We start from the raw sequence: 23703 nt of genomic DNA, 5'->3' as shown, positions 1-23703 counted from the left end.
AGATGCTTCTATATGCAGTACTGTGTCTTAGAAATCACATTCTGAAAGTTTGGTAACGTTGCTGCTGTAGTAATAATATTGTCTTATCTCAGTTCGTTTGAGCACTAGGTGGTTCTCATCTGTAACTAAGGCATATACAGAAGGTAGTGTGTTTACAGTCACACATGAAGGCCCAGATATTCCTGTTTTATCTGCAAAGTCTATATAACATTTATTCAGACTTTTCAGATGATCCCTAACAAGATTAAAGTCCCTGACAAGCAGGCAGAGGCAGGCTATTGAAAACAAGGTCATGCTACTTTTTGGTAAGCACAGGAATCAACAAAGATGTTATATAACTTCTATTTATATCCTACTTGCTCACTAGCTGCAGGCATACAAGAGAAGCTGAGGAGGGAATTTAATGAGCTCTCAAGGCTTGCTCACCTTCCCAGGCTGGTAGAGACAGCTTGAGTTTTTCTGCTGGGTTTTTTTTTTAAAGTGCGTCAGCAAATGAAGCTGGTGGCTGGTGGGTGGTGTGGGAAGATGGACTGACTAGTTGCTATGGTTTTTCTATAATTCCCCTCTCTTTCACTTTCTCCCCCCCACCCCCTGTTTTTTTGAGGGTTCCTCACTTCCAGGAGCCTGTAAAACATCCTTGTTTCTCACACCTACATAAAACTCCCTCATTCAGGAAGGAAGTAGGATGTGTGCTGCCTTGTATTGATAGTGCTGCGTGGTTTAAAGGCTCAAGTACTTGTGTGGGTATGTGTTTGTGTGGAGCTGTGTTTAAATGTATGAACACAGAGGCTCCGTTTTTTGTTTTTGTTTTTTAAAGCAGTGTTGAAATGGTAGCCCCACAACTTGCACATAACCAGAATCATTTGCTGCGTTCTATTAAATGTTTAATCCTTGTAACAGAAGCAGAACTGTAAAGTGTGCTCATTCAGCCTCCAATCAGTTGCTTTAAGGAGAGTCCTTTTGTCCTTTCCTTCCCCCCATCTCTCCAGTTTGGTTAAGTGCCTCCTTTAAATTGGAGACAATCAGGATTTTAGGTGTGCCTATTGAGGAACCATCAAATGAAATACCTTTTTCAGGAATCAAGTGTCACAGATGGCCTCATCCGACATCCCTTTTATTGCTTGCAAAGGAAGACAAGTAGCAACCCAAGCCTATCCTTAAACAATTTTGTCCCTTTGAAAGTGTCTGCTTAATCAGGTTTCTTGTTAAAATGTCATGCATCCAGTTCTGATGATTGGCCTTTTGGGAAGCATCAGGAATACAACCGAACTGTGCGTTTGATTCATATTAGAACTTCATACTCTGACTACGTGATGTCCCCATGACACTCTCTGGTTATTTTAAAACCAGATTGTAAGCTTATATTAACTCTTAAGGCACAAAGCAGAAATCCCCAATGAGCTTCCTTTTTAGGCTGAGAAGGATGACTGCCACCAGAACATTTCTTGCTTTTTTGGGGATACTTGAAGAAGAGCAAGGGAATTTAACAATTATTAAGTATATATTAAGAAACCATTGGCCAGCAAATGGTTTCAGGCCAAGAAAAGTGCATCTTTGATGTGCCTTGTTGGCTTTGAAAATAGAATTTAATATTTGACAGTTAACAATGAAGGTTTACTTATCTTAGGGAAAGCATAAAGGGCTGACTCCCATATCTTGATAAACAAGTTTTATGTATGTCCAAAGGGTCTTAGCAGTGATTAATGTGACCAGGTTATGCCCATCCCCTTACAGAAACCCTTTATCCAAGCTAATCCTTTTTCAGATCCTCTTATGATTTGTCTCTGCGCATTTTCTTCAAAATTTAATGGGAACCTAAGGTCCCATTTCATTGATTTGACTTGAATCTAAAAGCATATACAGTGACTGTACAGGAGAGAAGCAGAATTGCTTCCATAGTCCCTGTTGTCCTCTACCTCCCTGTGCATGGTTTTGTGCCTGTGGGCGCAGAGCCTATGGATCCTTATATGTGAAAAGTATTTATTCAGATTGCATGTTCCATGTAAGTTATTCAAGGGCAAAATACCATGAAAGACATTTTTTATTTTTATTTTGGGGGGAGGGAAATGCATATGACCAAGCGTGAGAAACCCTATGCATGAAATATTCCTAATGAATGTTTCTGTAATCACATTACTGTTCTCTTTATGAAGGAATGTGGATAAATCCTACTGCTCTTACAACATGAGCTGGCAACAAGCAAAGCCTATGCAGTAGCAAACCTCTAATTATCAAGTCCAAGCAAAAAACACACCACCTGATCCAAATTTTCCTGTTTCGTGTGTGTGTGTGTGTGTGTGTGTGTGTGTTACAGTATAAATAGCTGTAACTGCAGGGCAGACCTGGTTAACAGCTAACTGGGATGATAATGTTCCCCATGTGTATGGCAAATGCGCACACTTCAAGATCTGAGAAAAAACCTGATACGCCACATATATGCAAGAGTAATCCTTAAGCTACCTTTAACTAGTCCATTGCATCTGAAATGTTGGAGTTTTTTTTTTAATATAAAAAAAGTTTGGCCCCTAAACAGTTGAATATGCTTTACCAGTTCAGCAAACCTGCAGCAGCAGAGAGAGGTCCATGCTGAGTGTCCACCTTTTAAACTACGGTTCTCTAGTGTGCTTTGGAATGAAGACATCAATCAGCAAGGCATATGATCTGCTATTCAATACTTCCCTGAATCTTGAAAGGGCAGATTTGTGGCTTCAGCCAACTAAGATGCAACCCTTGACTTATAACTGGACACCAATGTTTATTATTTAGCAACAGCAGCAGTTTGATGGACCTAGATAAGAGGATTAATTAATGTGAATGAGTTCCATTACACTGTGCTTCTTTGCATTGTAAATAACAGGACAGTGGTGAATGGCCAGATGGGGGAATTGATGAAATATGAGGAGGAATAGGAAGATATAAAGGTGAAGCGGGAGATGGCTTGCATTAGCAGATACAGAGGAAATGAAATCTGTTCAAGTCATAAGCTGCAACAGGATGCTATTTAATAATGAGAAGTGCACTTGTGGCAGTTATGCAAAGCAGAATAGGGGTGATAAAGTGAGCAAATAAAGAGAAAAGGATCAAGGAACAAGGAACAAGCAGTTATATCCTTCCCCCCATCATTATTATTATTATTATTATTATTATTATTATTATTATTAATTTTAGATATTCTGAGTTAGACCAAAAAGTGCAGCTAGGATGGTTGAGTCTGGAAAAGCATGAAAAATGAAATATATAGCGCACTAGGAAAGACACCAGTCTATAGGAAGGTTTGCTTGGTTAAATGGAGTGCAGAGCAGCCTTCCTCAAAATGGTAGTCCAAATGCTTTGGACTACCATTTCCAACAGTCCTAATGTGCTGGATGGGGATTATGGGAATTGTAGTCCAAAACATCTGGAGGGCATCAGGAGTGGGGAGGGTGGGAGAAAAGCTATGAAAGGCAAGAATTCAAATATGTGAATTACTATGACTTTTCTGAAATTCTGTAGCAATCAATCACAATCATTATCTCAAATGTCCTACCAGAAGAAAGACATTCAGTTTAGAAATGAAAGTGTGCTTGGGCTGCATGTGTGTTTACTGATGCCCATTGTTTGTGAAGCATGCCTCATGACCTCTGCACGTCATGTGATAGTTCTTGTTTCATGGCAAATGATTTGGTTGTGAAACAAAATACCATCTGATTATCAGCGGTTCCTCCAAAAGGCAGATTCAATGGCAGCAGGCTTTGCCATATGTCTGGCATTGACTCGTTCTCCCAAGTGTTATCCCCCGTCACCATTGGCATATGGGACTGTACAGTTTTCTTTTAAACGTTTTCTTCTTTTTTTTCTAAAAAGAAAGAAGGAAGGAAGGGAAAAGGCAAGTAAGTTCCAGGGTGAACTTACCAGTCAGAAGTAGAAGGGTTCATGCAGCACCAGAAACAAGATAAAAGGAAGTAAATGTGCGGCTCCAAACAGTGCCTTTAGGGAAACATGGGGAAGTTGTGATTTCCCACTGTTGAGACATGTCAGGACCTTGTTAATAAGAGGAAAAGGAGGAGAGGCAGTAGTAATGTAGGCATAAGTGAGTGTGAGGTGACAAAGAACAGCAGGTGGGCTGAATATGTGACCTCAGCAAAAAGTCTAGAAAGCAGTTTCAACAAGTTGGAATTGGAAAAGGCTGGTCAGTGGCTGCTGCTGCTGAAGCCTTGGAGAAACTCACAGGGGTTTCTTACAAGGGGTTTCCCAGAGTTTTGCTTGTCCACAGTTTTTCTGAGACAACCCTAATTAATAACTGGCAAGATAACAGGGGGATGTTTAGCAACCTTTAAAAAGCAGGCAAGCAAGCAAAAACAACCACTTGTCTGATGCCATGGTTCAGTACTTCTTTAGAAAAATAAAGGAATAGAGGTGACTGTACTCAGACCTTTCATGCATGGACAAGACTGGACAGTTGATCTCCCTTCTATATATAGAAGGAAGATATGATTACATTAGCTCGTAACTCTTTAATGTTTAAAGAAAACATTGAAAACCCTAAGTCTGGCAAGAGGTACAACCTTAGTGCTCCCCTCAATATCCCAGAACCAGAAAAGGTTACCTTCAAGTTGTTGTTGTTGTTACATACCATCCTTCATCTCAGGATCACAGGGCAGTTTACAAAAACACAAAAATACATAGCATAGTAACAATCAAAAACAATACAGTTTAAAAGGTAATGGACTGCATAATTAGCCACAGGCCTGAGAGGAGAAGAATGTTTTTGCCTGGCACCTAAAGATATGTTACAAAGGTGCCAGGTGAGCTTCCCTGGGAAGAACATTTCATAAGCAAGGAGCCACCACAAGAAAGGCCCATTCTCATGTTTCTTAGTCGCTTCACAGGACAAAGGTGCTTCAAACTTTTGGTTCTTGTTGACACCTAGAAAATAGCACAACATTGCCTCTTAGCATACAGCGTGAAGGAATTAACCCAGGTGGAATTTGCTACTTTAGGACAATCTTCATCCAATGTGAGCTGTAAGCAGAAGTGCCCTATAGGATATACAGTTTTGTGTGTGAAATGCAATGAAACAATATTTAAATCTGAGAAAAGATAAAGCTGCCAATAGTATGTGAAATACAGCACAGCTTTCACTGTTTCCTAAAAGGCGATATTCTTTCGGCAGATAAAATCAGACATGAAACACTAGAATGACTTGTGATCTTACTGTATGCAAGACTATAAACTGTCATTTCCAGAACTGATGTGTTGCAGTTTCTAATATTTGTTCAGTCACTTTAAATAACTTCACTTAGTCTTAGTAGTGCATTTTCCACAAATTTTAATAGGATACAAATTCCAAACTGAAGCAGTTTTTTCGGATGCATACAGTATGAATTATATATTGTTATCGCAGTGTTTTATTTTTTCATCTAGATGTAGTTAACCAGTTACTGCAAGCTAGCTCAAGACAATTCTAAAGAAAGCATCTGATTAAATATTTCAGGCAGAATACAGTCAAACTGATGTTCTGCCTCATAAAAAAAAGTTTTCTTGGAACTGAACAAACCATGCACTCCACCTTGAGCTCCTTGGGAAAAAAAGGTGGAACATAAATGCAATAAATAAGTAATAAATAAAACATGGTCTACTAGCCATTGTTTTAAATTAAACAATTGCACCTTTGTTTTGGTTTAATTGTTTACTTGTGTTTTATCTTGTATTTTATTCTGTGAACCGCCCTGAGATCTTTGGATGAAGGGCAGTATATAAATTTAATAAATAAAATACATTTTTTTTCAGAAAGTAGGTGGTTGCTAGTTGTGTTTTGAGTTGTAGTTCTCTAACAAGTTAACCCAGATCCATTATGGGATTAAACATTTCAATCTTTTTGTTTTAAAATTGTTATGGTCAGTTTATTGACCATGCTGGTATAGCTTTAGAAGCCAGAATAAGTTAACACAGCTACAGAAATAATACATAATATGTGACCACCGTGTAATGGAAGGGAAGCACATAAGTGTTTTAATATTTTGTATGAAATTAGTTAACAATTTTAGGGTTAAAAATAAGAATGTCTCTATTTTCATCCATGAAATGTTGGAGACATATTTCAAAATCTTTATCTAGCCACCCAGATTCAGCATACTGGAAACAAATCAACATCCAAATAAGGACAAAGGAGCCATAATCTCTGAGCAAATAAAATTAATAGCATGCAGTTTGCTGTGGTTCATGTTTGCTCAGTATTTGTACCCAGCTGCCTTGTTTGAGGAAGGTCTTCTTCTTGGAAATGTCCAGGACATTTTAAACACATGTTCATTATACTTTTGAGGCTGGTTGTGTACGCAGCTCTTTTTACTAGCAGTTAGATTCTCTGTTTTGCAGCTGCATAATGCACCCTCTTATGTTGCTCCACTCCTTGAATTCTTTGTAATAAAGTAGGTAGCCTAATCTGGTTTTACATTTCTTCTTGTCTAGTAATTATTTAATATAATTTATTTGCTGTCTATCTAATTAGAATTAGATTTGTGGACCAGTTTTAAGGCAGCTTCTTTACTGCCTGCCTGTGCTTGCATTGATAGAGGCTTACTGATAGTATAGGAGCTTAACTTGACTCAGCTGCAGAGCATCTGAAAGTACCTCTGAACATGTGCAGAGTTCTTCCATTACTTTATCCTCCCTTTATCATGTATGTATCTGGGGTCCGGGAGAAACTTCTAGTTTGGCTAGAAGACTGTATGGCTTCCAGGCAAGCTTAAGCATTTTCCCCTGCATTTTTGGAAATTAATTGGTGCATGTCAGGAAAGGACCATGTGTCTTAGGAAGATGGCTGCAGCATCCTCTCCCTTTTGCTCCTTTGGTGCAAAGAATATGAGAATTGACTTTCTAATCACACATTTAAGATTCACCCAGTCCAGCATTCCCAGGGAAGTCTGTGCACATGCAGAACAACTCAATAAATTGTTTGTCCTTAGTATCAAAAATCTCTTCTTCCGAAGCTTCACATAGTATTTGTGACAGCTGCCTTATCTGCCTACACTTCCATAAAGTAAGGGGAAATGATGTTACCCATATTTCAAAGTCACCTTGCCACACAATTTCTCTGGAGAGTGATTAAAGGGCACCGTGCAGGGGACAGCCTTGTGTTCTCTGCATCTCAGAGGATGTATTGCCATCCTCCTCTTCTTTTCCTCTTTTCGATTTGCTTTTCCAATAAATCTGACTTTGTGTCAGTCTGCTGTAGGAGAAGCTGTTGCAACATGAGCCACTGCAGAATGCTAACTAATTTCATAATACTCCGCATAAGGTGACCCACTTACAAGTTCATCCTGCAGTCATGCTTTAAGCTTTGTTCCTGATTTACGTAACAGCATATTGGTTTCATCAGATAGCCGTCAGATGTAGTCCCTGGCTGCTTGCTCTAGCTTCCTCCATGCACACAGTCTTTGATCTGTATTCCACACAGTTTTGGGGGAAATGGTGCTTTATTTGACTTCTCCACATCGAAATGATATGAACACTAAATGTAAGTGAAACACTAATGTTAGGTCTGACTGTGGCTAGAGAATAGTCTTTCCCATGCATCAGCAGCATTCATGCCAGGTTTAAAGAGTATTCGCTGTCCCTTCTGAAAGCATCATATGTAGTATATCATATCAAACCAGCAAATTCTGTAAGGTAAGTGCTAAACAAACAAACAAAAAATCCCTCTGGCCCAGAAGTGCTATCCCCTAATCCCAGATGTCTTGAGAAGTGACTAAAAATGCCATCTTTTGTAGCCAAACTGACATTTCACATCCTTTGAAGGATCTGCAGTGTTTTCTCAGTATTTCATGATTCGAATATCTCCCTTTCACCAGCAATTATAAGCATAGGACCCTGGGGCCAGCAGCTGGTTTCATAGGAGGATTGCTTTGAGGAGAGGTAAAGGTGGTGGCCAAACCTCCCTTACAAAGTGTATTCCAAATAATACCCATTTCCATAACATTTATTCCCTCATTTCTTGCCCTGAATATTGCAGTTGGGGGCATTTTGATACTCTTCAAGTCACTTGCTTTATTTCATTAACAAAAGCTCAGTCAGTGACTGTGGGGTTCACTACATGGTATCTATGTTTCATTGATACTGGGTTTTACCATTTAAGGTGTTCTGCATCTCTGTTGTTTCTGTAGCACTCATTCTTCTGCCGACTAACGGAAGATAAAAAGTCGGAAAAATTCTTCAAAGTTTTTTACGACCGCATGAAAGTGGCTCAGCAAGAGATCAAGGCTACAGTCACAGTTAACACCAGTGATTTAGGAAATAAAAAGAAAGATGATGACTCGGACAGAGATGTACCAGCCAGGAAAAGAGGTAATTCTCCAGTGCTCCTTAAAGAAGGATATGAAAATCAAACCCTTCAGTGAATTCTTTTATTGATCCAGAGGTTCTGGTCCACAACATGGAAGTTAAAAATTCAGCCCTACCATGGCACTGCTTTCCTCCTTCATCCATTTGGGATGTGGCAGTTGCTGTAGTGGTGACAGGTATTTTTAGCATTAATGGGCCAGCCAGCTTGAGTAGCTTGACATGTTGCTTAATCCTTGTTTTTAACACTCTGCTCTGCGTGCAATAGGTCTAGAATACTGTAGCTAAAAACAGACGCCCCATATTCTCCATTTGTAATAAGAGAGGGATTGAGATGGGCACTGGCACTCTCAAACATCTCTTTTCCTTTGGAATCATTATAACGTACATGTCTGATGCATCAGTACATACTGTTTATTGTCAATAACATGACACTGGAAGAAACAGAAAAGGTTGCTTCCTAGTGGCACTTTACATGCCTACGGTCAGGTGTTCTGTTGTGGGGTTCGTGCCCCTCGTGTATAAGATTTGTCAGTGTCAGTTGGCATCAAAATGCCAGCACATATTCTTGCCATTACCCCATATTTAATCAGGATTTACCCTCACTACTGAAAATTCAGTACTCGTTAGAATGCCCTGCTGCTAGTGTCTCGTTTGCAATATCTGAAGAACCTATTTGCATTATCAGTGACCCTGCAGCATGTACTTAGGCACCAGATGCAAGCATTCATGGCTGGGCAGGGGGAATAGCATGGACATGAGTAAGACAGGATCATAGGGACACAGACCAAAGTCCATCTAGCTCAGTATTGTATACACAGTATTTCCCAGCCCTACATGGAGATTCCAAGAATTGAACTTTGGAGCTTCCCCATAAAACTTCTCAAATCCTTTTTTTTTTTTTTTTGCTCTAAATCTCATTTGATTCCTGTACTGTAATGGTGGATGCTTATCTATTCTTTAGGGAACAGCCTTCACATTTACAGAAACGATATTGCTGTGTCTTGTGTAGTAGTATAAACCAAATCAGGCTGCCTCAGTAAAACTTACGGCATTAATTTGGACAACACTTACTACAAAGGTAGATGTGTCAACATGCTGAAAAATGTTGAATTGACTCTGCTTGGTGGTTGTTTGCTAATGGACCTTTGTCTCTGTGTTCTGTAGCTTTGAGAGAACCCATGACCCAAATAACAGAGGAGGTGCGAGATCAGTTGGTTGAAGCCTCTGCTGCTACAAGGAAGGCATACAACACTTACAGGAGGGAAGCTGATCCCGACGACCATTATTCAGCTGCAGATGGCGCACAGTCTGCAGCAGACAAAAACAAAGACGAACTGGAGATGAGTCCTGTTATCACAATAATGCAGCCCATCTTGCGGTTTTTGCAGCTGCTGTGTGAAAACCACAACCGGGACCTGCAGGTAGGCTATGCAGCATCTTCAGGCTCAGCTCTACAAAAAAGGTTTTCTGCCATCCTGTCAGCAGAAAAGCAGACATCTCACTTGAGCTGAGGGCATGGAGACATATGCTACTTTACCCCTAAATGAACAGCAGTGCCTTCCCAAGACATGTTGTTGCCAGCTCATTGAGGAACAAAGTGTTTCTCTGATGGAGTGTGGTAGCTTGGAACTGAAGCCCATGTGATATCAAAACTGTCCCTTCCTGAGTGGAAACCTGCTAGAGGCAAGGAAGCATGGGGAGATGTTGATTCATGTTGTTGTTGTTTAGTCGTGTTCGACTCTCCCTGACCCTATGAACCAGAGCATGCCTTGGAAACTCTGACTTTCTTCTCAAAGCTTCTCCTTTTTAATGTCCATGGAGTTTTCTTGGCAAAATACTGAAGTGGTTTGCCAGTTCCTTCTCCAGGTGGATAACAACTCTCGGCTATGACCTGTCCATCTTGGGTGGCCCTGCATGGCATAGCTCGTTATTCAAGCCCCTTTGCCACGACAAGGCAGTGATCCATGAAGAGGGTTGATTCATGTAGCTTCCCTCTAAAGATTATCCCTGATCATCTTGATTTGGTGCGGTTTACTTTGATCTAAGAAGATAGGTCTGTCTACTGTTTTATCTGTGTGGCCCAGTTTTGATTGTGATAATTTCACAGTGCTTAACAATAGATGGGCTGTTTGTTCTGCATTAGGCTTGTTAAAGGTTCCAGGTCTAACCAATGAACTGAAAACCTGACAATATGTTTTCTTTGAAGCTCCACAATCTTCGAGACTGTTTTGAAACATGCAGTGCTGAGATGGTCCAGGACATATTTTCCAGTGCCAAAAGCTATAAGCAAAGCATCTCAAACAAATCTCACAGGCATGAGCTGGGTCATTTATAGTTTTAAGCCTAAAACACTATGAATGGATTCATACAAAGCAGGAGATTTTAAAGACATCCTGGACCCAAATCAGTTAAAATCACAAAGATCAAAAACAGCTCCTTAAAATGAGGAGCATGAAATTGCTTCAGAATTGGCACTCTGTTCTTCCTTGCAGCCTTCCTTGGCCAGTATCCTGGTGGCCACATTCCTAATCACCTGGGGTCCACCCCAGTGACAAGACTCAGGCAGGGAGGCAGGTACACAAAACCAGGTGCATACACTCAAAAGTGGGTGACTGATAGAATACCTAGCAGGGGAAGTGGGATCCTAATAGACCCTCATCAAATTTAGGCTGCTGGTGATGATGGGTTGTAGCCAGATGTGTTCTTCCATTCACTGAAGGCTTGATTCAGCAGAGGCTTCAGTGCATGGAACAGGGAAGAAGGCAATTTTAAAAAATATACCCTCACACACCCATCTCATGCTTTTCTGGATGGTTTTTCTAACCCTCTGGAACAGATTTTTTTGGGGCGGAGTGGTGGTGGCTAAAGACTGAAGGGTGCGGTCAGCCAGAAAACCAGCCAGCTCCCTGCTTCCATTCATGGGAGTTTCCCCTTTTATCAGAGAGCCCTCCATGAACAAGACACTGTTGAATATAACCCAAATATGGCGAATCCATGCCTTAGATGTGGTGGACTAAGTCAGGATCTCATTGTTGCACACCCAGTTATCCCGCTCATCCAGGATCAAATGCTTTCCAGTTACCAACAGGGCATTAAATGGCAGCTAAAGCAATGGGCAAGAAACATTGCCCTCAGACTTCCACTGCTGGAAGGGGATAAGAGAATAGCATAAAGATGTCTGATCTCTTTTTCCATCTTCAGGCTTGCTTGTCTCTCACATCTCTATCTTCCCCTACCCCAGATACCAGCGTAATTTCATCTGTCTCCCCATGTCATAGGCAGACATGTGACAAGATTTCATAAGGGGCAGAATAGTAGAAGAACAAGCCTGTGGGGTTGGCAGTGAGCCTTGGCACGTGTCCAAAAATGCTCGCCCCAGATGCTGACTTAGGAACAAAGATACTTAGCAAGCATGAGGGAAAAATAAAAGAATTAAGCTCAAAGAGGGAATTTCTAACTGTTAATTTCTAGCTGTAATCTGCAGGAACTTTGAGTGGGTGGAATGAAAACTTGTTGCTCTTTATAGATCAAAGACAACTAACTAAAAGGAAAGTTTTGAGGGGAGAGAAATGAGTGTAATTGACCTATAGGCACTTGCAAAACATTACAAAAGTCAAAAGCCCTAAATATTTATCTATGGGTGTGTTCAGAGGCTTAGATCACATTGAGATCATGTTCATTATTTCTTTTAGAAAGTGATGTGTGAATGGAAAACTGTGTGAATCTGCTGCAAAAATAAATAAATCACATTTTGATTTCTTTTGACCAGCATCAATGTTCAAAAATGAAACTGAACTTTCCCCTCTCCATTATTTCATATTCATCTACAGAATTTCCTGCGTTGTCAAAACAACAAGACAAATTACAACTTAGTGTGTGAGACTCTGCAGTTTCTGGACTGTATCTGTGGAAGCACAACTGGAGGACTTGGACTTCTTGGGCTGTACATTAATGAGAAAAATGTAGCATTGATCAACCAAACACTGGAAAGTTTGACTGAGTACTGCCAGGGACCATGCCATGAAAACCAGGTAATCCAGTTATTGCAGTAGAAAACGTGACGTAGTCACAAAATTGGGAATCTCATGTACAATCTGGAACCCTAAGAACTTATCACAGAACCGTTGGAAGGGACCTCAAAGGGGTATCCATTCCCATACCACCAATCGTTCCAAAGTGTGCTGCTTAGCTACAACACCCCAAAGAAATCAGAAATGAGAAGTCTAGAACAGAGCATCCTCATCAGTGAGAACCCCCAACTCTTTCTTAGAGCAGGCAAATAGCTGCTCTCAGCATGAGACTCTAAAAATACCTTGGTGCAAATAGAGAATAGTTGGATTTGTAGTAAGGTAACAAAAGGGACGCGGGTGACGCTGTGGTCTAAACCACAGAGCCTAGGCTTTGCCGATCAGAAGGTTGGTGGTTCGAATCCCCACGACGGGGTGAGCTCCTGTTGTTCAGTCCCAGCTCCTGCCCACCTAGCAGTTCAAAAGCACGTCAAGTGCAAGTAGATACCGTATTTTTCGCCCCATAGGACGCACCTAGTTTTTTGGGGGGGAAATAAAGGGGAAAAAATTATTTTCCCCCCCAGGTGCGGGGCTGGGGAAGCCCAAGCTTCCCCCGACCCCAGCCCCCAGAACAGGCTGCTATCCGCAAGCCGTGGGAGAGCTGCGCTAAGTCGCGCAGCTCTCCCACAGCTAGCGGAGGACTGTGCGAAACCCGAAGCTTGGGGCGTGCTGAGCTCAGCGCACCCCAAGCTTCTGGGTGCCGGCAAGCTCTCCGCTAGCCGTGGGAGAGCCCTTCATTTTTGGAGGGGAAAAAGTGTGTCCTATAGGGCGAAAAATATGGTAAATAGGCAGTGCTCCGGCGGGAAGGTAAACGGCGTTTCCGTGCGCTGCTCTGGTTCACCAGAAGCAGCTTAGTCATGCTGGCCACATGACCCGGAAGCTGTCTGCGGACAAACGCCGGCTCCCTTGGCCTATAGAGCGAGATGAGCGCCGCAACCCCAAAGTCGTTCACGACTGGACTTAAATGTCAGGGGTCCTTTACCTTTAACAAAAGGGAAGCCCAGTAGTTTAGCTTACTATGAGCTGCAATGAAAGTAGCATTAAGTAGAATGCTCTGTGAGCATTTTGATATCTCTTTGCTCAATGGGACACTTTCCCCTCCTCCTGCCCCTGTTTCCCCCTCCCCAGCTCAATCTATTCTGGGGTTTTCTCCAACTTTCTTGAGGAGGTTTTGGGACAACATGGGATACACACATGGAGTGGAAAGGGAAGAAATTCCTTTGCATTAGTGTAATAATTTAGTTGAATTCTTCCCTATGGAACTCTTCATGGGAGTGGTGGGCAGAGAGAGACTTAACAGGCCTTTGGGAAGAAAGGTTATGTTTTCTGGTTAGCCACTTAAAAAAGGTTTCTTGTTTTTACGTTTCTTTCTCCCCTGTGCAGAACTGCATCGCAACTCATGAGTCCAATGGTATAGATATAATTACAGCATTAATTCTCAATGATATCAACCCTCTGGGAAAGAAGCGGATGGATCTAGTATTAGAACTGAAGGCAAGTAGATACTCAACTCTGAAGGTGGACGGTAGTACCACAACGAAAAAGCAAAAGCTTCTATCCAGATAATTCTAGCAGGCTCCTTGAGTGCCCTGGGCAGTTTGCTATCACATGGGATTTTTTTTTTTAAGAAATCATTTTAAAATAAAGACTTCATAATATTTTATTTCAAACAGCTTGCCTGTTCTTAATTTAAGATATGGAATGTATTTCATACATTCAAACCTGAATTTCAAAGAGAACATTAAGTACAATTACTTAGCTATGATACTGTAACTTGCAAAATTATTTCAGCCTGTTAAGGGGGTTAGGACATATGATCAGAGCTGTATACATAACCAGTCCTGTGACAGAAACCATCAGGTGGTCTCATGCACAGCTGTCCTGCAATTTAGAATCATAGAATCATAGAATTCAAACCTGAATTTCAAAGAGAACATTAAGTACAATTACTTAGCTATGATACTGTAACTTGCAAAATTATTTCAGCCTGTTAAGGGGGTTAGGACATGTGATCAGAGCTGTATACATAACCAGTCCTGTGACAGAAACCATCAGGTGGTCTCATGCACAGCTGTCCTGCAATTTAAGGCAGAATATAGATGTTGAGGGAACAGGACAAAGGGGCCAGTCATCTATTGATCAATAGCTACTTTGGGCAAGCCATCCAGTGTTGATCCTGATCCATTGGTTAGGCTCAGCTTTGAGTTGCAATTAAATCAGTGGAGCCTCTACTCTGCTGGACATAGTTGCTGACCTTGCTGCCAGCATCGACTTCTGCATTGTGAATTTAACATAATTTTTATATACAGAATTTAATATAGGGGGGACTTCCAGTGCTAATTGCAGTTGGGAGAAGCAAGACGATAGGAAAGGAAAAAGTCCCATTGAGTCCCCTCACGCTATATTAGAGATGGGTCAGCTACCATCTGTGTCTAGTGTTGCAGTGTGCTGTGCATACCCAATATTACAGGAGGTGTAGAGTGATCCTGTAGTTTCTTGTGAAATACTGTGGTTTGATGTATTCTCTCCCCGCCCCCAAAAGAAATCCAGCTTCAGTCTGATTTGAAACCATATCAGGAAACCAAGCAGGCAATTTACACCATGGAAAAAACACCTGTGCCCACTGAAGCAGACAGGCAGTGGGTGGCATGGATATATACCAAAGCATACTGATGTGTACAGCAAAGTTCAATTGTGACTTGAAATGCAGTAGGGAGAAAGCTACCTCACTGTGTCCTAAGGTGGTAATGTATACACAGTCTCACCTGATTTCAACCAGTTTGCGGTTCTTTATATTTTCCCCCTTTCAAGCTCAGCTGCCATCAGTATTCTTTCAGCTCACAGGTTAACAGATAGGTTGTTTTGGTTTTGTTTTTAAAAATCTTTTAATGTATAAATATCTATACTTCCACATATTTAGGGAGTGCCCCAAATGCAAAACAACAACACACACAAAAAACCATTCCCTTATTGTTTATAGTGGTCCTATTCTGCTTCCAAATTGATAGACACTTGACTTCACAGTTTAAAAGGAGAAAAGATGCAGCTATCTTTTGTGTGTTGCCTGAAACCTACTTTCATTGTATTTATGTATCTAAATGACATCATTGCTTCTTAGTAGAAATCGTGTTAGATTTCAACTTTATGATACCTTGCGGTCTTTCACATTTGCTCATCTTCGTTGCTTTGACAGGTTTATGCAGCTGGAAATAGTCACATAGATCTGTGGGTTGTCTTTTTTACTTCTTTCCGTTTTTATAACACATTCAACTATTCATCAGATATCTTTCTTTGACTTTTACCAGAACAATGCCTCTAAGTTACTCTTGGCAATAATGGAAAGTAGGCACGACAGTGAGAACGCAGAAAGGATCCTGTATAATATGAGACCCAAAGAATTGGTACGTTTCCAAGGATACGCCTCCAAATTTTCAGGGGTTGTGGTGGCAAAGGCGAATTTGGCAGTATGCAATAATCTTGCTGCTGATTGGGTGGCTAAGTTCATACTAAGTTCAGGATCTAAGTAAAGTAATTACTTCTACTCACTGAACTCTTGAAGTGGACTGCAAAGATGTTGGGGGAGTTCATAAGCACACAGGTCAGTTGAGGATGGGGAAATGAATTTTTCCAAGTGAGATTAAAAAGTAAAAAAGTGCATCCAGAAAGCACTGTTTGTGCAGCATCAGAGCCTTTAAGGATTTGGAAGATTTGAGAAGCATTGTTGTACAGTTCTCTTCTGACAAATTCCTGTGAAATTATCTCCCGTGCAACTTGGGGCTAAGAGCTCAGTAGCTCTTGGCAGCCTGGAAAGCTATGGTGGTCCACTCTGCCTGCTTCTTTGAAGATCAGATAGCAGAGGGAGGGAAAACATCTGAGGTTCCATGACGGTCCTCTCTGCATCCTCAAATTTATTTTGATGTAACTGCTAATCAGCTGTATAGTAGTATGGCTGCTTAATTTGCAAGTGAGTCATTGAGATATCACAAATGGATAGTTGGCAACGCTGTAAAAAAGAAATGAAAACCTTGCAAGCGTGAAGTGCACTGATCCATCAACACCCATATGAAAACATCCTGTGTTGATGAGGGGTGACAGTGTTTGGATTCAAATAATCTATCACAACTAGATATCAATTTGACGAGCTGAGACAAAAGCCATTTAACAGTTTCTAAGCGTTTTGTTCCATCCAGCATTAATAAATAGCAAAACGTCAAGCCTGGGATTCCAAAGTGCAGGGCTGAAAGTCTATAAACTCGCCACATTGTGCCTTGGTTATGGCAGTAGTCCGAGACGGGCGTGTGATGCAATGTATTTATTATCCAGCAACAAAGGGGTGAGCTGGGGATAAAGTTTCAGTCTTTATTTTGGCTCCTATTCCACTGAGTCAAGTGATTCGTAATGTAGACTCAATTTGACAGCAAATACCAGCTGCTTCAAAGACAAAACAAAACGGAAAAACCAACCTTTTTATAACTTGAAACGGAGACCTCTACTTCAGGAGGGAGGGAGGGAGCAATAAATGTGAAATTCCTTTAGAGGAGTCGTCCACTGGCAGTATGTTTTGGCTTTGGCCTTGGTATTTCTCTCTCACACACCACCACCAACACCACAGTTTTGAATGTTGTATTTATCTTTTCTCCCCAGGTTGAAGTGATTAAGAAGGCTTATCTGCAAGGTGAAGTTGAGTTTGAGGATGGAGAGAATGGTGAAGATCTTGCTGCATCTCCTAGAAATGTGGGGCATAATATTTACATATTAGCCCATCAGGTACAATTGCATTTATGCAAGGAGAATTTTGTGGCACATTCTACGAGTAGCAGGGCCCTATACCCAAATATAGGCATGGCCATGTGCAACCTATCGTTTAGGCTCAAGTGCACAGATTCAGGAAATCTGATCTCTGTTGGGACAGCCCAGATGTGCTGATTCTGCACACTGGTCATGTTTTCATACACAAATGACCAGGAGAGTCATGAGGTCAGCATAGATTCATTCCACTGGCAGAAATGTTGCATGAAGTTTCACAGACTGGTGCCTCCCATTGGTGCTGTTTGTCCTAAATTTCTGATTTACCACTGAAATGCTACATCTGTAACTTAGGGAGCACAGGCTCAAAACAGCTTTAGGCTACTCCAGGGAAAAAAATTATTGTCAGTTACTCTGACCAGCCAGCACCTGGAAGAGTGCAAAGAAAATGCAAGTACATTTTCATTGAGATGCAGGCAGCTATCACCAAATGTACTATTCATTTATTTTAGCTCGCTCGTCATAACAAAGAGTTGCAGAACATGTTGAAGCCTGGAGGTCAAATTGATGGAGATGAAGCTTTGGAATTCTATGCTAAGCACACAGCTCAGATTGAGGTAAAGGCTACAGGAAATTCTGGGTAATCTTCGCTGTGCCAGTCCAAGGAAAGATAAACCAATAAATTGTTTTAAAATTAAGTGGTAACACCAGCAGAAGTGTCCTGTGCAAACAATACAATGCAGATGTACTGCATCAAAAACAACTTGCACCTATGGAGTATTATAGCAAATACAATGCTATCCAATATGTTCTAAACTGGCTTATATTCCATCCTCTTTTGAATTTAATTGAGTTTGCCAATTCTTTTCTAAATCAAACATTTTTTAAATTTAAAAAATGGTCCTTGTGGTGAGCTTTAGACAAGACGGATTAGCCATGTGGATCTTAGCAACATAGATCTGTGTAACTGTAGTAGAGATATACGCACAAAATTTCATACTGTGACATATCCCCCACTTAAGCAGGGGAAGGACTGTTTGGCTTGATTTGTTCTGGGTAAACACTGTTCACTGAGGAGTAAGTGTTGGAGACATTTGCTATATTTGCAAATAGTGAATGAATACCAGAACCAACCTGTATCCCAGCAGAACCATTGCCCTATCTCAGATCCCAATGAGCAGTCCTTCTTTGTGATTGTACTCACTAGGACAGAGATCTGTCACCTTCCCCCACCCCCACCCCCACTGTCATTGCAGTCATTTTGTCCTGGTATCCATGGGAGTATTGGCACCTCATTTATTTTTTTTAAAAAGCACTGCTAATGAGAGACATGGCACAGTGTTTCATCTTCTCGTATCTGTTCTTCTGTTTTTAGAAATTCTAAATGAAAACCTGTTTTTTTATCTCATCTCTTACGGATGTTTTCATTGTTCTAAGTTCTGATGAGAATATCATTCAAAAACAGAGAGAGAAAGGTCCTTAGCTTTCAGGACACCAAATAACCATCAACTCATTTTTTTAATAGAAACATAATTTAACCACCCTGGACTGTTAAATTTGCCTAACAAAAGGAATAGTTGGCCATCAACCATAATGATATATGTATATACCCAGCTTTTTGGACTTGAAATGTTACTGAAACAAAAGGGAGAGACCTACAGTAAATGGTGTTACACTAATGGAAATCATGAAGTATTTTTGTGAGGAGAGTAGCAGGTCTACTGCATAAGTGAGGTTCTGATAAAGGAAGAGTTTGCATCGTGGGGGATGATACATGCTCGTTTTAAGGGGCAGCCATACGAAGTAATATTTAAATCCTCTCTTCTGTAGATTGTTAGATCAGATCGCACCATGGAGCAAATAGTTTTCCCTGTGCCCAGTATATGTGAGTTCCTCACGAAGGAATCTAAACTACGGGTGTACTATACTACCGAGAGGGATGAGCAAGGCAGTAAGATAAATGACTTTTTCCTGAGATCAGAAGACCTCTTCAATGAAATGAACTGGCAAAAGAAACTCAGAGGTAAACTGGATTGCTGCCAAAGGCGATTTTTCAAGATACTAATTCTTGATCTGAGAGACTGCAAAGTTCTTCTCTGTGTCAGAGAAGCAATTTCAGCCTCTGGGGAATTTTATCCTCACACAAAATTATTCTCCATGTAATTTTGCTTTCAGTATCTTAAATATTTTCAGAAAGACTTGGTTTAATCATTAGCTGTGCATATTGTTGTGTGTTTCCAGCATTACATTTCCTGATTACTATTGTGAAAACAAATGCTTTGAAGCAGCCAGAAGATTATGCAGATGGATATCATTGGGAAGGGAATGGCCAGCCATTAATCTTAGGGGCAATTTGCCCTAGGTTCCTTGTCAGATATGTTACATAAGGACTAAACTAGACATGACACAGGAGATCTGTGTTCACAATCTCCTGTGGGGTTTTGCTTTGGTTTTTACTTCAAACAGCTGCATTGAGATGCTAATTTGGGGAAGTAGCTCTCTGAGAAAGTGTGCTGCACCCTTTTCTGCACTATTTCCTGGATGCAGACCTCTTAATGTACAAAGCTACTATCAGCTCAGAGTGGAGTTTGGGGAGAGAATATAGTACAGATTGCCTGCAGGGCTAATAGCAACTCCAGCTGTCTCACAGTGCTGCTCCTCTGACCAAATTAGCATTAAAATTACATATGTATATAATCACAGGAGACGCTTATCACCGTTCTCCTGCATCATGCCTATGCTCGTGCCCATGTTCAAACTACAAAAGCTCACATCTGTGACTATTGTTTTTGCGGCTACATCATTTCAGCTGATATAGTGGCGAAAGGAGAAGAACTTGTAAATAAGAACCAAACATTACATCCAGCAATACTGGCCTTAGGTAGGCAGGAAGTCAAAACCTCTGAGACAGCTGCATCTGCTTGGCACAATGGTCCACTTATATCTTGGTTGCTTTCTCAGTTTGAGGTTATAACATTTTCTAAAGCTCACATTCCACTGCATCATTTTGAAGTTTGGCAATGTAATAATCGGGGACCAAACTTGATGTGACATTAAATCTATAAGATATACTTGGTGTTTGTTTACTAAATAGCTGGAGTGGGGAAGGGTGATCTAGATCAGGACTATAGCATGGAAGCTGAGGGATATTATTCCCCTGCCACAGTTCGGATTGCACCACTCTCCCTACACAGCCGCAGAATAGCATCTGTGGCTGGGTGATCCCAAGCAGAACCGTAACAGGACTAAAGGGTCAAATCTTCTCTTGTCCTCCATCCTGAACATTGTGGTCCCAATCTGGTCCCACAGCTACCATTTAGTAAACAGAAACCAGTCACGCATTAAATGCATAATGCAATTATCTGGTTTAGCTCTGAAGCAACCACTTCCACTGCAGAGAATAAAGACTGGAAATGAAAATGAGGGTGTGTTGGTCTCAAAAGTTCACACAGTGCAGAGTGCCATGGCATGCAGTCAGCACATTCTGACCTTTTTGTGTTTTTTAACGCACAATCAACTTTTGCTCTCCTGGTGCTTGTAAACCAAGTGTTTATATAAAAAGTTGGTTTCTGTTCAGTATGGCCTTTGATCTGAAAAAAGGTTTTCTAGGAAGCAAATGCCCTGAACTTATGGACTCTGCAAACAACAATTAAAGCACAAACTTTAAATCAAATAATAAAGATTACTACAGTTCACAGTGTGTGATTCTAGGGAAAGTTGGCAATACAATGATCTCTGTTGATTTATTCATTGTTAGGGGCAATCTTGTACTTTGAATCCCTTGTAAACATTTTTATTTTTTATATTTTGCAGCTCAGCATATACTGTACTGGTGCTCGCGCAACATGTCCTTCTGGAGCAGTATTTCCTTTAACCTTGCAGTCCTTATGAATCTTTTGGTAGCATTTTTCTATCCTTTTAAAGGAGTCAAAGGAGGTACTAGTATTTCAAAGTTATAAAATGTAGTTTTTTACAAAAATCAAAGCACAATGCAGGTGGGGGTGGCGGCTAACTTAAGCATCTTCGTACTGGTGAATTTTTATCAGTTGTATTATTAAAGCACACTCTACATCTCAAGGGATGTAGGGGTGGTGCTGTGGTCTAAACCACTGAGCCTAGGGCTTGCTGATCGTAAGGTCGGTGGTGCGAATCCCCACAATGAGGTGAGCTCCCATTGGTCAATCCCAACTCCTGCCAACCTAGCAGTTCAAAAGCATGTCAAAGTGCAAGTAGATAAATAGGTACCGCTCTGGTGGGAAGGTAAACGGCATTTCCGTGCGCTACTCTGGTTTCACCAGAAGCGGCCTAGTCATGCTGGCCACATGACCCAGAAAAACTGTCTGCAGACAAGCACCAGTTCCCTCGGCCAGTAAAGTGAGATGAGCGCCGCAACCCCAGAGTCGTTCGTGGCTGGACTTAACTGTCAGGGGTTCTTTACCTTTACATCTCAAGCAGTGTGTCAGATTAGGATCTGGGAGAAGTGTTGGCTCTCAAAATGCACAGTTCTAAAGGTGTTTAATCTCAAAATGCAAATTTTAATATTCATTTTGATGTTTTTGAGCAAAGAGCATGCATGCTAGTCCAGATGGTACACTTCAAGTTAGACTGGAAGCTGCAAATTTCCCTACTTAAAAATGGTTTCAGCAGTTCCTTGCCTCAGGGAACCCTGAGGATGATAGCTGTATAAAACAGATCCCAGATTCAGAATTTTCAGCAGTCTCACAAAACTAGAGTCCCCAGGAGTTTTTGGAGGAAGACATGACCATTAAACTAGTATGGTTTATCTGTATCTGTATCTGCAGTGTATATCTGCCGCAAGAGAGCAGAATATCACAGAAAGTTATGTTCTGAATGCACTCCATAAATACTTCAGCCAATGGCTATGGAATGGATGTTAGGTTCATTAATATAGCCTGTGATGTTAGAGCTGCATCCTACCAGCTTTGCTCCACTGCAGCTACTTTGTAAACTTAAAATAAGGGTGCTTTACAATGCATGTTGCAGTTAAGTCACATTTCTATGTGGCTTATTGGGAAAGAGAAGTAAGAATATGCTTTTGCATCAATGTTGGTGTGATTTATAATCCATTTCAACTGGAGTTGAACTCGAAGTTCAGTTGGAGTTTTATTAATATGACAGCTTTCACATTTTAATGCAGGTTTCTATCCATTATTTTGTATTAATTTATTAATTGGTATATTTATATGAGGCCATTCAGCACAAGGTTCCCCTTACTGAGACTTGAAAAGATAATGAGCAGAAATGGTAGAAAGAAACCAAAACCAGGTCTTTAAACACACACACACAATTTTCACCACCATTTGACTTATGGGCCATTGACAAGTAAGCTAGTTCTCACATGTGGAAGTGGGACTTCACCAATTTTGGCCATGGAAGGAGAAAGTGTTGAGTGCTCACAAACTGGCAATGAGGGACCCTTGCAATGAGAACTTTGGTATTGCAATAATTGCTTCATATTATTATTTTAAGCACTTTCCCTTCAAGGTGTAACGTTTGTGAAACTAAACAAAAGCCTGTTTACAAGGCGGGGAGAGAAGTAGGGTGAGTTCATGCCCCACTTTCAGTATAACTCCAATTCCCTTAAAATGATGGCAAGCAACCGTGTATCTCCAATGTCAGGTGATTTCTATTGGATCCCATAGGACACATTCCTAGCTAGGTTTTCACGATATTTGTTTAAAATGAAAAGAGTATTTTGACTGATGTTGGCTACAGCATTGGGGTTCATGTCGGATGCTTTCTGAAACAGGAACAGGAGCAGCAAAAGTGAGCTGTTTGCGCCAGGGCCATTTCAGACTGATCCGTGGCTAACCACAACAGACCTTTAAGTACTCAACCACTTATCGGTCCAAAAATAGTAGACAAAAAGGTTAATAAGCAATACTAAATGTGTATATCAGAATATGGCACTTCCAAGGGTAGTTTTGAAAATTTTGTGTCAGGTGAGGAGGGTTGCTGCCAAACCAGGGCAGTTAAATTCCCCCCTCCCTAGAAGGTTTGTCTGGGGGCTATGGGGAAGGCTGGTGCATGTTTACTATAATCTACTGCTTAGTTTTTTTAAAAATGCCTTGCTCTGTTGCCTATGCCAGTCTGTAAGCTATAGATGCTGTTTGCTGGCGTATTTCAAATTGATATTGTTTGAGATATTGTTCTTAGCGGCCCAGGGGGCTTTGTGGAGCAAGCAGGATAAATTTTAAACTGAATAAACAATGAACTGTCTTTGGGTGTCTTCCTCTCCTCAGGTACGTTGGAGCCCCACTTGTCAGGCTTACTTTGGACAGCCATGCTGATATCATTTGCCATAGTTGTTGCCTTACCTAAACCCCACGGCATTAGAGCCTTAATAGCTTCCACAATACTGCGGCTAATATTTTCTGTAGGCTTGCAGCCAACATTATTTCTTCTGGGGGCTTTCAATGTAAGTATCAGATAGAAGTCTCTCTGAAATGTTCTTGCCCTGCACCATGAAATATTCTCTACATGCTTGTATGTTAAAAATTCATTGTTCTGCCATAAATCATTAATCATAAATCATTAACAACAACCCCCC

At 41.0% G+C, this 23703-nt stretch overlaps 1 protein-coding gene across 8 annotated transcripts in view; it reads left to right on the top strand.

Annotated features, from left to right (window-relative positions):
- ITPR1 (inositol 1,4,5-trisphosphate receptor type 1) overlaps positions 1 to 23703 on the top strand; it is a 213411-nt gene that overhangs the window by 146903 nt on the left and 42805 nt on the right. For all 8 annotated transcript variants that reach the window (XM_053378134.1, XM_053378132.1, XM_053378129.1 and 5 more), the window contains 10 exons: positions 8142 to 8322; positions 9484 to 9740; positions 12150 to 12350; positions 13770 to 13880; positions 15692 to 15787; positions 17031 to 17153; positions 17645 to 17749; positions 18963 to 19155; positions 20946 to 21068; positions 23396 to 23571. In XM_053378134.1, the coding sequence (XP_053234109.1) occupies positions 8142 to 8322; positions 9484 to 9740; positions 12150 to 12350; positions 13770 to 13880; positions 15692 to 15787; positions 17031 to 17153; positions 17645 to 17749; positions 18963 to 19155; positions 20946 to 21068; positions 23396 to 23571 (1566 nt within the window). The remainder of the gene's footprint in view (positions 1 to 8141; positions 8323 to 9483; positions 9741 to 12149; positions 12351 to 13769; positions 13881 to 15691; positions 15788 to 17030; positions 17154 to 17644; positions 17750 to 18962; positions 19156 to 20945; positions 21069 to 23395; positions 23572 to 23703) is intronic.

This window comes from Podarcis raffonei, chromosome 2 (genome assembly GCF_027172205.1).
Source record: "Podarcis raffonei isolate rPodRaf1 chromosome 2, rPodRaf1.pri, whole genome shotgun sequence".
NCBI lineage: Eukaryota > Metazoa > Chordata > Lepidosauria > Squamata > Lacertidae > Podarcis > Podarcis raffonei.
This window is presented reverse-complemented; position numbering and strand designations above follow the sequence as displayed.